The sequence below is a fragment of the Zootoca vivipara genome, chromosome 2 (assembly GCF_965207765.1).
Source record: "Zootoca vivipara chromosome 2, rZooViv2.hap1.1, whole genome shotgun sequence".
NCBI classification, from domain to species: domain Eukaryota; kingdom Metazoa; phylum Chordata; class Lepidosauria; order Squamata; family Lacertidae; genus Zootoca; species Zootoca vivipara.
Genome location: NC_142584.1, coordinates 40317687 through 40333487, shown reverse-complemented (window position 1 = coordinate 40333487; position 15801 = coordinate 40317687). Strand labels below are relative to the sequence as shown.

The 15801-nt window shown below is 44.0% G+C and overlaps 1 protein-coding gene across 4 annotated transcripts in view; it reads left to right on the top strand.

The window, feature by feature from the left end:
- Positions 1 to 15801, top strand: part of ADGRL1 (adhesion G protein-coupled receptor L1) — a 128389-nt gene that overhangs the window by 65899 nt on the left and 46689 nt on the right. For all 4 annotated transcript variants that reach the window (XM_035104835.3, XM_035104832.3, XM_060271763.2 and 1 more), the window contains exons 2-3: positions 553 to 698; positions 10928 to 11144. In XM_035104835.3, the coding sequence (XP_034960726.1) occupies positions 629 to 698; positions 10928 to 11144 (287 nt within the window). In that variant the 5' untranslated portion in view covers positions 553 to 628. The remainder of the gene's footprint in view (positions 1 to 552; positions 699 to 10927; positions 11145 to 15801) is intronic.

Sequence of the window (15801 nt, the reverse complement as noted above, 5' to 3'; positions counted from 1 at the left end):
TCTGTTTTGCAGCTCCTGTTGCATGCCAAAATGAACCTCTTTACCCTGGCCTTTGACAGTTAAAAGTATTTTGTTTTGTGGGACCCACCTCTTTTGGTTTTGGCTGGAACAGTTTTACTTACTTGTAATTCTTTTCATAGAAAAAACTTTTGTTTTTATAGCTGTATATTCTGTTGTCTCCTGTCCTGGGGCCTTACAGTGAAGGGCAGATAATAACTGATATATAAATAATTCCCTTCCTTTAAAAGTTAAATGATTTAAACTTTGTGGTGGAAGTGGCAACTTCAGCACCTTATGCCCCTTTCTGTTAGAATCCCTGCTTCTAGAGAAAAGGTTTCCATGATTGTATGGGCATAGGTAGACGTGTTGAGATGTAGGGGCTTCCTAGGAAATACACTGAGTGGTGGTGGGCTGATTGGGGCAACAACGTATGGGCCCTAGAGCAGGGAAGAGAATGCAAAAGAGTTGTTACTTTTACCGGGGGCAAAATAAGGGGTAAAAAATGCTTCTGCTGCTAACCGGACTCAAGACTCCTCTTCTTTCTTCCACCAGGCCTGCTGTTGTGTCCTCCACTCTGGGATGACCAGAGTGGCTCCAGGTTGCTGACAGCTCCAGCATCGAGTGCAGCATGGCCCGGCTCATCCATGCCCTCTGGAGTCTCTGCATCACCACTGTCCTTGTCACCTCAGCCACCCAAGGTAAGGGGAGTTCAAGAGAGGCAGCCCTTGGAAGGCAAGACTTCTTCCTGAGTGAGTCCAGGCCTTGTGATTAATTCAGTCATAAGCTTTTGTCTTGTGGCCACAGGAGAAAACAAAATGAAACTCTCATTTGATACAAAATAGAAGTAAGCAATCCTGCAGTTCCCGGAATAAAACTTTTATATATTTTTTTCCAGAATAAGCAGTAAGATAATTTTTAGAACAGTATTTAACTGCTTCTGTTGAGCATGTCAAAATATTTTCTAATTAAGTACTGGAAACAGAAGTACTTTATTTAGAAATGTACGGTGCTTTGCAATTACAATTCCTGGCCTTGTCATAGATATATATTGGTGCGTAACCAAAAAGTGCTTCATGTTAAACCTTCCCAATAAGTAGAGGGCCATGCCCCTGAAAGTGCAGAAGGAACCCTGGGATTATGACTGGCTATATTTTGGTGTGCTTGTGAATCTTGATCGGATTCTTCCTAAACTTTTGGAATAGGACATGATATGAACAAGTTAAAATTAGGAACCATGTAAAACAGGGGGTCGAATGTGGCCCTCCAGCAATCTCTATGCCCCTCAAGACTCGCCTCAGGCCCTCCTTAAGCCACACCTGCACTGCATCCTCCTTGAGGGCCTTTTCCTGGCTGGAATGCATGCTTGAAAGGTGAAATTGCCTCTTCCTTGTCTGGATGGAGAGTAATGTGGGAGGTATAGAAGTCTCTGACTTTTATGTGGCTGGAATATGGCCTACTCTACATAGCTAAAGAGACACATCATTTGCTCTGCCCACTTTTTGCCTGTGTCCCAGCCCACCAGTGGGCATGTTTCTCCCCAGAAGGTTGCCTAAAAAGGAAGGCAGCCCTCAGGCTGAAAAAGGTTCACCACCTGACACATAAACTGAAGCTGCTACAGCTTTTGTCGGAGAGCTGTCACTGAAATTTCAGATGCATATTAAATGCAGATTTCATAATATCTGTCATAATTTATGAAATACAATGCATCTCACCTAAGGTGACTCACCTGTCTGCTCTGTCTTACGTTCAGCTGCTAAATGTTGATAAGCAGCATCTCGGCAAATAGTGCCTCTCCCTTTTCCCAAGTCAAGGGTCATAGTATCTTGGAACATCACCTGAATTGCCTTTTAGGGAACATTTTATTTCTGATCATTAGACGGATCAAACATAATCCACACTACTAAGCTGTCTACCTCCAGAGGGCCAAATATATGGGCCTCTAAAACACAAACTGAGGCAAGTCTAAATATAAGTGGAAGTGGTGTTATTGATCGGTTTTGCTCTTGCTTTATTATGTATTTTGTGTTTACATTTTGTATTTTTATCTTGTGAACCACCCTGTGATCTTCAGATGAAGGGCTGTAAAAAAATTTAATTAAAGATATAAATAAATATTTGCCATAAGCTACTGCCTGTCCTGTGGGGAGGTTGCATGCTTTGCCCTCCCTGCACTTTGCTTTTTTGTTGCATTTACCCATGAGCAATTACTTGTGCATCCTGATCCTGAATGCATCTTACTGGTGCAGCCATCTTGACTTGTAAGTGGTACATAAAGTAATAAATAATTATAAAATTCATCATTATCCTATCCATGCTGTTTGCTCAAAAGCAAGTGCCACCAATTTCAAGTCCAAGTCCAAGTACAAAGCAAGAACACTTGGGGGTGGCAAAGCAAGTCAATTCCCCAGACCAAATAATCTGTAGTTTCCACTCCCAGCCCAATTTTCTTCATTTCCTTCAACAATACCCCACATAACTCCTATCTTCAAAAGCCTCCCCCAGTTACTTAGTAACATACTAAGTATATTACTTCTTCCTTTCCTTTCCTTTCCTTTCCTTTCCTTTCCCTTGCATTGTGCAGTGCATAGCTTGGCTTACTTGCTTGAATTGTCATGAGCTATTTGTTCTGCAAGCACATGGTTCGTGACAGGAGTGGGGAGCCTTTGCGGGGCAACTTTGACAGGGGCAACCCACCTGTCAATCACATTACATAATTATAACATCATATAAAGGCCACCTGTCAAAACCCGAAGATTGAGAACCTCTGCGCAAGGGGTGTTGCTAGCCATATGCTTTGCAAGCCTCCTTGTGCTTCTCCTTTCTACCTCAGGTGTTGGAGGTGGAAAGAAGCTGCTGCACAGAGCAGTGTTGGGAGGGATATGACCTCCAGCAAAGGAACTATCAGGAAGTTTCTTTAAGCTCCCAGTTGTACCTTTGCAGGATCACGTTTTGCCTGCAGGCTGGAGGTTCCCCACCCCTGGTCTGTGGGGTTCACTAGCTTTTGCTTTGTAGGACACTATTCAGAGCAGAATGATAGGAGTGAGACTAGGACACATAGATAGAAGTTCCTGCATTTGGGCAGAATGTTGGGACTAGATAGCCTTTTTTTACCTTTCCAGCTTTCCGATTCCATATATCTTTCGGTCATGGACACCCAGCCACAGCATTCCGTGCAGTGAAACCACATGCCTCTTAGCCCTTTAGGTATATAGTTGCATTCCTGGCATAAATTTGTCAGCCTCAGCTTGTCCTGTTTAGTTTTGCTGGACAAGAAATGTTGACTCTAGGTGCAGCCCAGGAGGAAGAAGAATTTGTTAACAGGGACTGGTTACATGTGAATTAGCATTGAAGGTGGTCAGTTCATTTTTTAAAACAGAATGTTCATCATTTTCTTTGAGAATGGAACGCTCCAATCACAGATGTGCCTTTTAAAAAGGGACAAGTTGCAACCCCCCCCCCAACACCAACATATCATTTTATTTTTTTAAAAAAAGTTATAATGCATTATAACATATTATGGCAACAAATTCCACAATTGGATGGCATACTGTGTGAAGAAGTTTGTCTTTGTCCTGCAAACCAATCAGTTTCATGGGATGCCGGAAATTTTTCTGGTTTTTTCTATTTTGGATAGTTTCCTATCTGTGTGTTCCCCCCTCCAGGGCTGAGTGAGTCCATTGTATAGCAGCCATTTCACCACCATAGTGATGGCTTGTCCCCTTGCCCTGCAGGATCATTGTACAGGATCACTCTTTGAATCTTGCAAAAGTTTCTATTATTATTATTATTATTATTATTATTATTATTATTATTATTATTTCAAAGCCACAAAAACAAACCATATGCAACTATCACATACAAAAATACAACAATCAAATTCAAGATCCAAATACATTTTCTAACCTTGATCTGTTACACAAATTGCCCCAATTAGTATTAAACTATACATCATTGTTCTTAATTTCCCTTTACTGTGTATACAATAACAACACAGTTAGAAAATAAAAGTATAAATTCCCACATCTCCCCCTCACCCGTGCGTGATCTCGATATTTTACTTCTTCCCTCTTGTTGTGTTAATTTTTGTTTACTTATCATCTAATTCATTCTATTATTCTTTTCTTGCTTTCCCCTGCACGTTTTACACATTATCCAGGAACTTATGACTTATCCCCACCCCCTTGAGAGCAGATGTCTCCCAAATACTCTGCCACCTCTAAGGGGTTTTGGGGGGGGGTATGAGGAGATGAATTTTTTTTTTTTAATCGGATCCATACAGCACCATCTGTCCCACATTCTAATTTTAGTCTTGGTGAATCTGACTTGGAGGAAAATGGTGTTGGTTGGAGGTCTTGAGTCTCTTGCAGGAGAGGCAATTTGGATATGAAATTAAAGGGTGTGCTTAGCTTTGGCCTTTCAGTAGTCTTTCAGATCAAAGTATCTCCTTTCCCAAGGAAAAACACTGGGGTTTCATAGACTGTTAGCCTACCAGGCTGCATCCCAAGGGAAGACACAAAACTGCCAGCATCCTTTTCGGTTTGTCCTGAGATTTTTGGTTGACAGGCAGATGGGCAATTGAGTACTGCCTATTGTACCCACTAGAAGGCAGCTGTACTTAGGCACAGCTACCTGCACTCATGTGAGAATTGCACTTGACCATACCCATAATCTCTCATCTAATCTATGTATCCTACCATAGGCCACCTTAAACTCAAATGCACAAAGCCCCAGCACATGTAAACAGTGCTTAAAAATGCAAAGAAATGTAAAGTAGTCTTTCTGAAGATGCTCAAACTAATGCTGTGACAAAGGTACAGGGAAGAGTTTAAAAAATTGTGAGGGGGAGCCCAAAATTTCGTATATCCTATGCTTTTTTAAAAAAAGAAAAGCTTGCAAAAATGCACAAATAAAATCTGAATCCTATGAGGATCTACTGTATATGGATTGTGCAAATTTGCACATATTTGCTTGCTCTGCATTCTTTTCTTCTGCTCCTCATGACTTACATAAATTGCCTTTGCCAACTACCCTTGCACTACAGTGCATTTGGATGTAGTCAAGAAATGAAGAGAACTGTGGGAAGTGAAATGACCTTGTTTTCTGTAACTAAGGCCTATAGTTCTGTGGCCTGGATCCTAGATCATACTAAGCTCTTGGGTCTCTGTTCAACCTGAATGTTACAAGTTTATCAGTGGTGGGAGCTCATACACATAAATCAACGATTTGATTTAGACTCAGCATCCTTATTCATGCCTGTGTGCATTTATCTTACCACCCCTGGGTTTGGAGAGAGTAGACTCTGCTAAAATAGCTCTTGATCTCTGTAACTTGGAGATTGTGAACATGCTGGCATTTGAGTTCAGCACCAATATCTGTGCCTGGACAGTGCAGTAGCAAAATGTGGAATACAGTGGTACCTCAGGTTAAGAACTTAATTTGTTCTGGAGGGCCGTTCTTAACCTGAAACTGTTCTTAACCTGAGGTACCACTTTAGCTAATGGAGCCTCCTGCTGCCGCTGTGCCACTGCCGCACAATTTCCTGAAGCAAAGTTCTTACCCCGAGGTACTATTTCTGGGTTAGCAGAGTCTGTAACCTGAAGCGTCCACTGTAGGTACCACTGTACTCACAGGCTATGGGTCTGCTTTTCTACATGCCTTTGCTGTCTAGCCTCAGCCTTTTGATGGTGAACTCAAGGAACCATTATTTTTTAATCTTAATGCCCATCGTAGAGAATGTGGCCTTTTACATATGATAGGCACAATTTGTTAAGGCTCTTCCAAGATCATTTGAAGTCTTTAAGATCACATTGTTGTTGTTGTTGTTGTTGTTGTTGTTGTTGTTGTTGATCTATCCATCTTCCCAAAAGATGAAAACACTTCAGTTTGAGGTCTCTGTATATCCATAATTTCTACCTACCTTGAGCCTTCCAGGCACAGGTAACTAAATACTGGAATCATAAACGTAAAGAAAAATCTTTCTGAAGCACTGTAAGACTGCAGAGAACATGGGAACACTGGTATACTTAATATCCAACCCAGGGTTCCTGTTCCTCATATTCATCCCCACATTTTCTACCCATGCCCACATCATACCTGGCCATACTATTGGAGATTGCTGTATGAGAGGAGTGTTTGATCTCCCCCCTTCTTTCAGGAGGAAACTCTCGCAGTCAAAGTCACTGGTGAATCTCCCATAATGCACCTGGCCTCTCTTTAATCAGTGCTTTTCTGTCCCATGCTTCCCACTTCAAGGCACTACTGTGGCTGCTGCTTCTGGCGTTTCATCTCTCAGGCCCCTTTGTGTTCCCTTCCTAGGGCAACTGCATAGCACTTGGGTCCAGCTTCAAAGTATCAGCCACATGGGTTTCAATAGGCAGGGGGTGGCTTTAAACAAAGCCAGTTTTCTGCACTAACCCATAGTTCATTGTATGGCTGAGCTTGACAGTTTGGGTAGGGAGGGCCTAATTCCCATCATGATGCCCATCAGTAGACAGCCTGCTTATGTGGTTAGAGCCAGGATGAAGAGGCTACTGGTACCCCAGGAGGAGCACTGGGCTGGTCATTCTGAAACATATTGGGAAAAAATATTTTCATTCCCATTATTTTTCTCATTTTATCCTGCTAAATTCCCAATTGCTTCTGCCACCCAGTGCTGCCTGCCTGGTATACCTGTTTGCAAGATTCCTGTAATCCACTTTTGAGAATCAGTGGGCATAGTAGCTGATAATTGCCCATTGTAAGAGCATCTCCTTCAGTCTGAGTAGGAGGTTTATGCTTTATGTGTTAAATATTTTACCCCTGATAATTACAGCTTCTCCACCATCCCCTCTGCCCAGTTCCCTTCCTTCGTTTGTCCACATACAAGGAATCTGTCCTGGTACTTTCCAAAGTAAACTTACCTCCTCAGTCCCAAGAATAGCCAGTTTTGCCCAGCTGCTAAAGTGGAGTGGTGTGTGGAGGAGCAGACAGACCGACAACTGATGAAAGGGCATAGAGGGGATATAATGTCATTGTCCTCTTCAGACCCTATTGAGAAGAAGCAAGAGGTTGGTAGCTGTGGCAGCTAATAAAATAAGGAGCTGTAAGCAAAGCTTTCCCCGCAACACTGTGCCCCTGTGAATTACTCAATATGTTTAGGAAAGTCTCGGATCACACCTACAATTAGCTGCAACCAGCTGTCTGCCCTGAAACCAAATAGGTGCCATAGCCCCAGCTCATTGCAAACACATCCAGATGCAGCTGGGAGACTCTTGGGGCTTTGTTCATGAGCCTATCCTGAGGCTGCCAGTGTGGGAAATCCATGGCTTTTGGCAGCCATATTTTGGTTTCTACAATACTTACTGCCAAGGTCTGCTGTCCCTTCTTCATTTACTGTCCTCCATTCATGTATCCACTCTCAGCTGCCCTTTCTTGCTCTCTCAGCTCGTACCTTCTGTCGTCTGCTGGGCTCCCCCACCAACACCGCCTAAAACAACCACCAGCACTCGGGCTGTTACTAGTTAGTTACTCAGCTAATGGTTTAATTACAGACTCCCTCCACAGGGTCCTTCCATTAACCCAGCAAGGGGGAAGGAAAAATTACACAAAGAGCAGCTATGACATTCTTGCTTCCCAGTCCCCTCTCTAGCCTGCCTTTAAAGCCCTGAGTGCCACTAATGTATGTTCCCCACTAGGGGCTCTGACTCCTGCCCTTTGCAGCTGAAGGTACAGGTCTCTTGGCTGATTAGCTGCGACAAGCTAAGAGGCTATGTGAAGCCCGCAAGGAAGGCTTAGGTGCCGCCATGTGGGGGGCCACAGTGTACCCACACATACAACCGAGCGACTCCCCTTGCAGTTTTCTTCTAGCAGTGTATCCGCTCCTTCCCACCGTCCCCATTTGGGAGAGGCAAAGCTGATGTGCTACCCAATGTCACACAGATTATAATGGCAGAAAGAACACGTCAAAGCAAATGGAGCACAGGCCAAACGGAACGTTTGTTTCAGGGCATTGGCCCTGAAAGGCATGCCAGACAGCCTGAACATAGTTGCCAGTTCACACCTATGCTGTTCAGGTATGTGGCTGCTGTTTCACTGCCATCCTGGCCCTTCTGCCAGGTTCCAGGCCCTGCTACTTCAACCCCTTGGTTAATAGTGAATGAGGGGTGTGGTGTTGCTGCTTCTACTGCAGGCAATGCTTCTAGAAAATGAGGGGGGCATTTCTTCCCAGTTTAGCATAAGGAGGGAGCCATGCAGATAGAGAAATGCAGCTGTTGGGGGGAGGAGGGCAGAAGCAGCAGCAGGCCATTAAGTATGCAATTTTCAGCCAGCTCCAGCTAGTACCGTGTTTCTCACAAAATAAGACATGCCTATAAAATAAACCATGGCACGATTTTCTCAAGGCAATAAAATATAATATAAAACATACCCCAAAAATAAGACGTACTGGGGTACTGGTAGTGGTGGGAGCAGATCTGCATGGCGCTTCTGCAGCGCGTGCTGCGCAAAGCCCCGACTGAGCGGGACCCGGCAAGGGCAGCAGCGCGCGCCGCGCCGAGCCCCAACCCAGCAAAACTCTCTGAAAGCTTAATAAAAAATAAAAAAGCTTAATTAAAAAATAAGACACCCCCTGAAAATAAGCCGTGGTGTTTTTTTTGGAGGAAAAATAAATATAAGACGGTGTCTTATTTTGTGAGAAACACGGGTAGTAGCTGGAGAACATACTACTAGGGTAGGAAACCATAATGCAGTCGTTGCAGGTAGCTGTCCTTCCCAAACTGATGTTTGTAGCATGCAGTCTCAAAGACCCAGCTGTAGGGAAGCCTGGCCCCAAGACTTTTATTTGTCTCAGGTGGCGAATCATCAAAGGCAGTTGATTGGCACACATGCCCCACTTGTCTTCCCCTGCTCGCTCCTGCCACTGGGTTCGCTGCCCCTGTTTTCTGTCTACCTAGTTTTCTGTTTCCTACCATTCCCTCCAACTCACTTGCTGGTACTCCTGCTGCTCCTCCCACAGTAGAAAGCTTAGTCCAGGATGGGGCAGGATCCTTCATAGGAGGCGGAGCATGTGGAAGCCCCACTCCATGTAAGTGGGCGATGAGGAGAGGCCAGGATAGAGCACAGAGCAGCTTCCTGATTCCCTTCAACCGCCTTTGCAGTCACTCCCCTCACAGCTGTGCTCATTTAACCACTCTGAGCTTTTGAGCATTGACCTATAAGAGCATTTGCCAGGGAAACAAGCCCCCATCCATGCCTTGACTTCACCAACATGGAGCTGCCAACACTGAGGTAGAAAAGCTGTGAGATGAAGCCCTGCCCCTCCTATGGCCAGTGTGTTAAGAGGCTTGAGGGAACTTTCTTTGGGAATAGCATCATTTTTAATTGAAGGAGTGGAAAGAGTGTTTTCTTTAGTGAGGTGTGAGATTTCTGAGGAGACACCAAGCACACTGCAGCCCAGTCTTTATGCTAGTTGGAAAGGAGAAGGAGAATCCTCTTGAACTGTTAGAACAACTATTTTAAAAAATGAGACAATTTAGGCTCAATTGAATTCAACAGGGTTTACATCTGAGTAGAGGATTGTGTTGTTAGGCCGCAATCTTAAATAAATGCACAGACCAAGGTTGCAATCTAGCATCTCCTTACCTAGGAGTAAGCTCCATTGAACTCTTGGGTGGGCATGTAAAGTATTGTGCTGTAACTTCCATTGAGTTCAGTGGGATTTGCTTCTGGTTAAACATGCTTAGATTTGCACTGCTAAAGACGGATAGGTTAATTTGTACCCACAGTACTGACTCTACCATTAGACAGAATGGGAAGGGGGGGCTGTCTCAGGCTGCTGATTTGGGATGTCATGAAAAGGCAGCAAAGTGTTAGTTATTTAATGCATTATTATAATATTATTATTTTTACTGCTAGGGAGGGGGAGGGGGAAATGTGCTTGTGGGATTTTCTGCCTCAGATGCCAAAATGCCCTTGACTAGCGGGGGTGGGGCATTTGCTGCTTTGCCTCAGGCAGTAAAATGTTGTGGGCTGGCCCTGGCTGTGCGGATGGATCCCAGTTGTCCTTGTTCTCCTCTTCCTTGTTCAGAGGGATCCAGGAGTGTGAGCTCTCAGCCCGGCAATCATGCAGTATCCTTCCCATAATAGAAAGGAGAATAAAGCTCTACCATGAATCTGTCTAGAAACCTCCCTAATATCCATGTTCAGATCTCAGTTGGTTCCCCCCACCCCTTGTTTACTTCCCATCTCCACCTCTCCAGTCTCGCAAAACCTTGCAGGATTCAAAAGGATTGCAAAGAATTTTTCTCAGCACATTTCCCAGACCCTTTCCTCAGCTGCTGTCTCTAAAGTGGGTCACGGGTGGTGCAGGGAGCCAAGAGCTTTATGAAAAACATGTCTGGGTTTTTAAAGGCACATCTGCCTAAGTCTGTAGAGCTTACTCTGAATATGCAGCTCAGCTCAGCAAATTGGGGGGGGGGGGCAGCTCTCTCTCTCTCTCTCTCTCTCTCTCCTCTCCCTCTCCCTCTCCCTCTCCCTCTCTCCTCTTCTTGGGTTGTGTCCGGACAAGCATTCTTCCACATAAAAAACATACACCAGAGATGCCACAGTGAAGGTAGAAGGGAAACCAGAACCCCTGCTGTTGTTCTCCAAAGATTGACGTGGAAAACAGAGACTCAGAAGTAGATAAACATGTTATAGGTCTTGCAGCATGTGTTGAAAATGCAACAGAAAAATAGGAAATCCTGATTTACTAGGTTCTCTTTGTACAGGACTGCAGAGTTGGAAAAACAACCCTGGAGTCCTGCTTTCCATGCTTTAGTCTCATGGTGTGTGCTGTGCATACCTAAGGATTGGTAGGAAATTGCAGTAGTCCACCAGGAGATGAACTGGAATTGCTTGATCGAGTGGCATAATAAGCCTGTAGTCCTGACCTTCTCATCTCCTATCTCAGCAGGTCTAAGCCGTGCTGGCTTACCCTTTGGTCTGGTTCGGCGGGAACTGGCATGTGAGGGCTACCCCATTGAGCTGCGCTGCCCAGGCAGTGATGTTATCATGGTGGAAAATGCCAACTATGGGCGTACGGACGACAAGATCTGTGATGCTGATCCCTTCCAGATGGAGAATGTCCAGTGCTATCTTCCAGATGCCTTCAAAATCATGTCCCAAAGGTAAGAGACTCTGTATTTCAGTGGGGGGTTGAGGAGGCATTTCCTTTCTCTAACTTCCTTCACCTTCAAATTGCTCCCAGGCCTGTTGTGTTCCTCCAAAGTCACTCTTGGTTTGTTTGTTTTTTAAAAAAATATGGGGTTGTGGCCACTGAGCTCCAGTAAGTTTCTTAACCCATTATGTCGTCCTTTGAGCTGCCATTTCGGATTGAACAGAGGAAGGGCAGGATATAAAGGCCTGTAACAATAAAACAATAATACTAATAAGAACAACAATAATTAATTACTAGCTGTCCCAATCTGCATCTGGCCCAGATTACCATCCAGTAGTCTACTGTCTGGTTCGTTCTTTCCTCATCAACAACTCCCTTGAGACTTCCAGAAGCAGCTTGCCTGGTGGGGCAGAGCCACAGCAGTGGCCTCCCCTTTACCGCTGGGGGGGGGGGAGGGATAAGACAGCAGCCATATCAGGGCCATGTGGGTACATTGGCAGGAGTACGACATTCACTGCCTGTATGCCCATGCAACCCTAGCCTCGCTGCTGCCTTATCCCTCCCAGTAAGCACCATCCATGTTGCTGTCAGGCGGGTAATGCCAGCAGCTCTGCTCCACTGGATGAGTGTTTTTCTAAAGTTTTTCTTAGTGTGTGCAAACCACACTAACATCCACTGTAATGCATAGGGAATGTATTTCCCAATATATCATTCATGTCACAGCCTGAGCTTAATGTTATGTCACAGAACTGAGAGGCTTAGACTGAGTATTCTTCAAACCTTTTCACAGCGGTCATCCCTGAGTCTAGAAAATCTCTCTCTCTATCCCTTACCAAATACTACTAAAACAGAGGCACCATTTACCTAACTGAGTTGCCATATTTTGCTGGTCTCCAGGCCATTTACTGCTATGTTACGGACAGGAATTCAAAAGGCGAAGTTTTTTCCAAACATGAAAGAAATAGTGTTGAAACCCTTACCCCAGAATCTTTTGGTTAAGCAGTATAATATCTGAGATTTAACATGAATCATACTTTCACTTCAACCAACCCTGCAAAAATACATTTGCTGAATAAGCACCACCCAGGAAAGGTTGGGTTGTTGTTGTCAGGGCCGGCTCTAGGTAGAGTCCCGGTGGTGCGGGGCGCCGGGCAGTGCCCCGGTGGTGCGGGGCGCACAGAAGCCATGCTGCACCCTGCGAGGGCGGGGGTGCCGGAGCGATCTCCGCCCCTCAGTGCCAGGGCGCGCGACCTGCTCGAGACTGCCCTGGTTGCTGTTGTTACTTTGTGCTAAAGTCACCTTGAAAGAAGGCAGGCTTGGTTCCTTGGTAGTCCATCCCACCCATAGGATTCATCTCTCACTTTTGCTTAGTGCGCCATGCGCTCCTGTGAATTTTACTTCCCTGCTGAGCAGGATTGGTTACCTGAATTATTTAAAGTTCTAATAGCAGTACTGTCACTAGCCATTTAAAAAATGATTTCATTTATTGTTAGTTAGTAGGATATAGTAAATAATGTTACTCAAGCACTTAGAATACAATTAAGTGCATCTACAGGCAGTTTTTCAGGCACTCTACCGCTGTGACACCCCAGCGAGGAGGTGCCACTGTTTGCGGTGGATTCCATGACTGTTTAATGCAGCTGAAATGCAAGGCGGGCAACTTGTCATGAGACAAGTGAGAAACGAATTGGGCTGCATTTGTCATTCATTTTGCCTCCACAGAAACAAAGCGTGGTTTAGAACTGGTTGCAAAGTATGTAAGTGTAGCCTTCAGTGTAGACTCATTTGCTGTGGAACTCTTTGAGAATCAGCTCTTTAATTTTATTTCTTCTACACGGTTTTACTGAAGTCCTCATGTTGTTGTTTTTTAAAAACCTTGCATGTGGAGCATTTCTGCTAAATATGGACGCTGCTTCTGTCAGGGCAGCAACAGGTGCATCCTTCATATGGTACGATTCTTAGCTTCTCGTTTTGAGTAGGAAGCCATTTGTGGTTTATGTGTTGGTCCTGCCTAAGGGAAACTGTTACCAGTGCACATGCAAAAGAAACATGCATGTCCCTTAAAACAGCTCCTTGCACAAGTCCATCAAAGTGCTTTCTAAGCCGAGAATTTAGGATACAGTTTAGGAGTTCTGGCAGGCCACCCATAAAAACCCTCCAAAAATGGGGAAGCAGTGTGGATGTTGTGCTCTTGTCTGACCCTCTGGGATTGCAGCCTAAGTGCAGGAGCAGACAAACTCCATGGGAAATGTGCATGTAGAGACTTGGTAAGTATGTAAAACAGAAGAATAACAGAGAATAGGGTGCAATATAAACCAGATTGTTACCTTTGAAGGGGGTGGGGTTAGAAGTTGCAATAAATACATAATTCTACAATGACATGATATGGAATCAATTCATTTTCCCCTCCCCTCTTGTAAAAACTTGCTGGGGACATTTGCCAAAAACAAAAGACTAGAGCTAGTGAAAGCACACTACATTTCTCAGGTACTGATTCATACAATGCTTTTAGGGGGCTTGCTTCATAGTGGTATGTCTTATTATTATTACTATTATTATTATTATTATTATTATTATTATTATTATTCTGTTGGGCGACTCCCAACAGAAAATTAAAAGCACAATAAAATATCAAACATTAACAATTTCCCTAAACAGGTCTGCCTTCAGATGTCTTCTAAAAGTCAGATAGTTGTTTATTTCCTTGACTTCTGGTGGGTGGGCGCCACTACCGAGAAGGTTTTTGTTTTGCTTAGCCTGCTTTGAATTAAGTTGTGACTGCTCTTGCGCACAGGTTTGCCACTCACTTAGTGTAACATTTTGCACAGAATTGCATATTGACCATCTGGGCATGTGGTAAACTGGTCTGCAAAACCAGTCAATTAATACATAGGTTTTTCTCCAAAAGAGGGTTTTTCATGGCTTAATCTAAGCCATATTTCATTAGGGTTCAGTTCCAGAAAACATGTTTTTGGAGCCAGGGCTCAGCCGTGGAGCAAATATAGTCATTATAACATGGAAAACAGTGACTCTGAGCATGTGCTCTCTACACATTTGGGAGTATGGGCCTGGCTTTCAGGCAGCTTGATGCCTGGAGCCTCTGTATTTAGAAAGTAAACACTGGTCTTCATTGTTCTGGAATGAAGAACTATGATGCTTGATTCTTTATCCCCACATTAATCACCAGTTCTGGTGCAGTATCTGGATTGATTTTTACCTGTATGCCTTACACAGAAACATCTGCCTCTCTCACACACACCTATATTATTAGACTTAAGCAGCTGTGGCATCTTGAACATCCCACTCCAAAAATTCCATCTCACCTATTTTCACACAGCGCTTCACCTTTCTAGATTGGCAGAGACCCTGTAGGCTGGTGAGTGTCTTCCTTTACTCCTACTCACTTTTGCTAGTGACTGGGTGCTCGCTAAGCTATTTCTCCTTTTATGCTTCTATCAAAATCCATTGGTGAGTTTCTTCAACAGCAGCAGCAGTGGGCAATCAAGAATCCCCGAGAGCTTTGAGGATTGCTAGCAGATTTTTTAAATGCAAGCTAAATCTAATTGCCCTTAGCAGCAAAACTCACTAATGTTTTAAACAATATTCAATGTTTAATTTGTTACCAATACCATTAGCAAGGTATTTACATACTGTTTGGATTTTCATTTCTGTTACCAAATATTATCTACTAATTATACAAGCAGAGTTTCTGCTGCTAAGCAGCTATATCTGCTGCCTAAACACCCATCTACAGTCCATTTACACCACAGAGGAGACCTGCTGAAGTCAACAAATGAGTTGTAAATTTGGGGGGGGGGGGCTCATAGGTTGTGGTGAGGAACTCATAGGTGGTGCAGACCTGAAGCCAGGGCATTTTAACCCCTGACTGAAACAAGGCCCACAAATGATGCCTGATGGATCAGACAACTGTTCCATCCAGACCAGCGCTGTTCCCCCCTATGGCCAACAAGATACCTTTGGGAAGCCCCAAAGCAACTTGTTGTCCTTGTGTTCTGCTTGTGAGCTTCCCAGTGACATCTAGTTGGCCACTCTAGGAAACAGGATGTTGGATTAGATGGACTGTTACTCTGATCCAGCAGGGCTCTTCTTAAGAATTTATATCAAGAGTTTATGTCAAGATAAACCGCCCATTTGTTGTGGTCTACAAGGTGCTTGTATGTCAGTCCTATAGCTTTTGTTTCCAGGAAAGCAGCAAAAGCAGGAAATTTAATGAGCCTCCCTGATAGGTTGTCATGTATGGCTGGGGAGTCATGTTTTCTTTGACAGGCTAATAGTTGTCCAGGCCCGGCTTAGTCCTATAAATTCCTTTCAGTGCCTTGGAACAAGTGGAGTAATAAGAAAAATATTTGAATATGTACCTTTTTGCTATCCCTAATTATGGAGCAACCACAACCAGGGACCATACAGCTAAGATTCAAAACCAAACTAATTGTTCAGAATTACCATATGATATGTTTCTTCCTAGGCTGTACCACTTCAAATTGTGGGTTGGCAATTACATGCTTGAATGCTCCAGCATTATTATGATTTTTAAACCCTTTCACATAGAAAATAAATGCATAAGGCAAAAGCCTGGCCTGGAATTATTTTCCTGAGTGTGCCATCCTTCTCCATGTGTGGAATTTTTGTTGTGGGGAAACAACCAA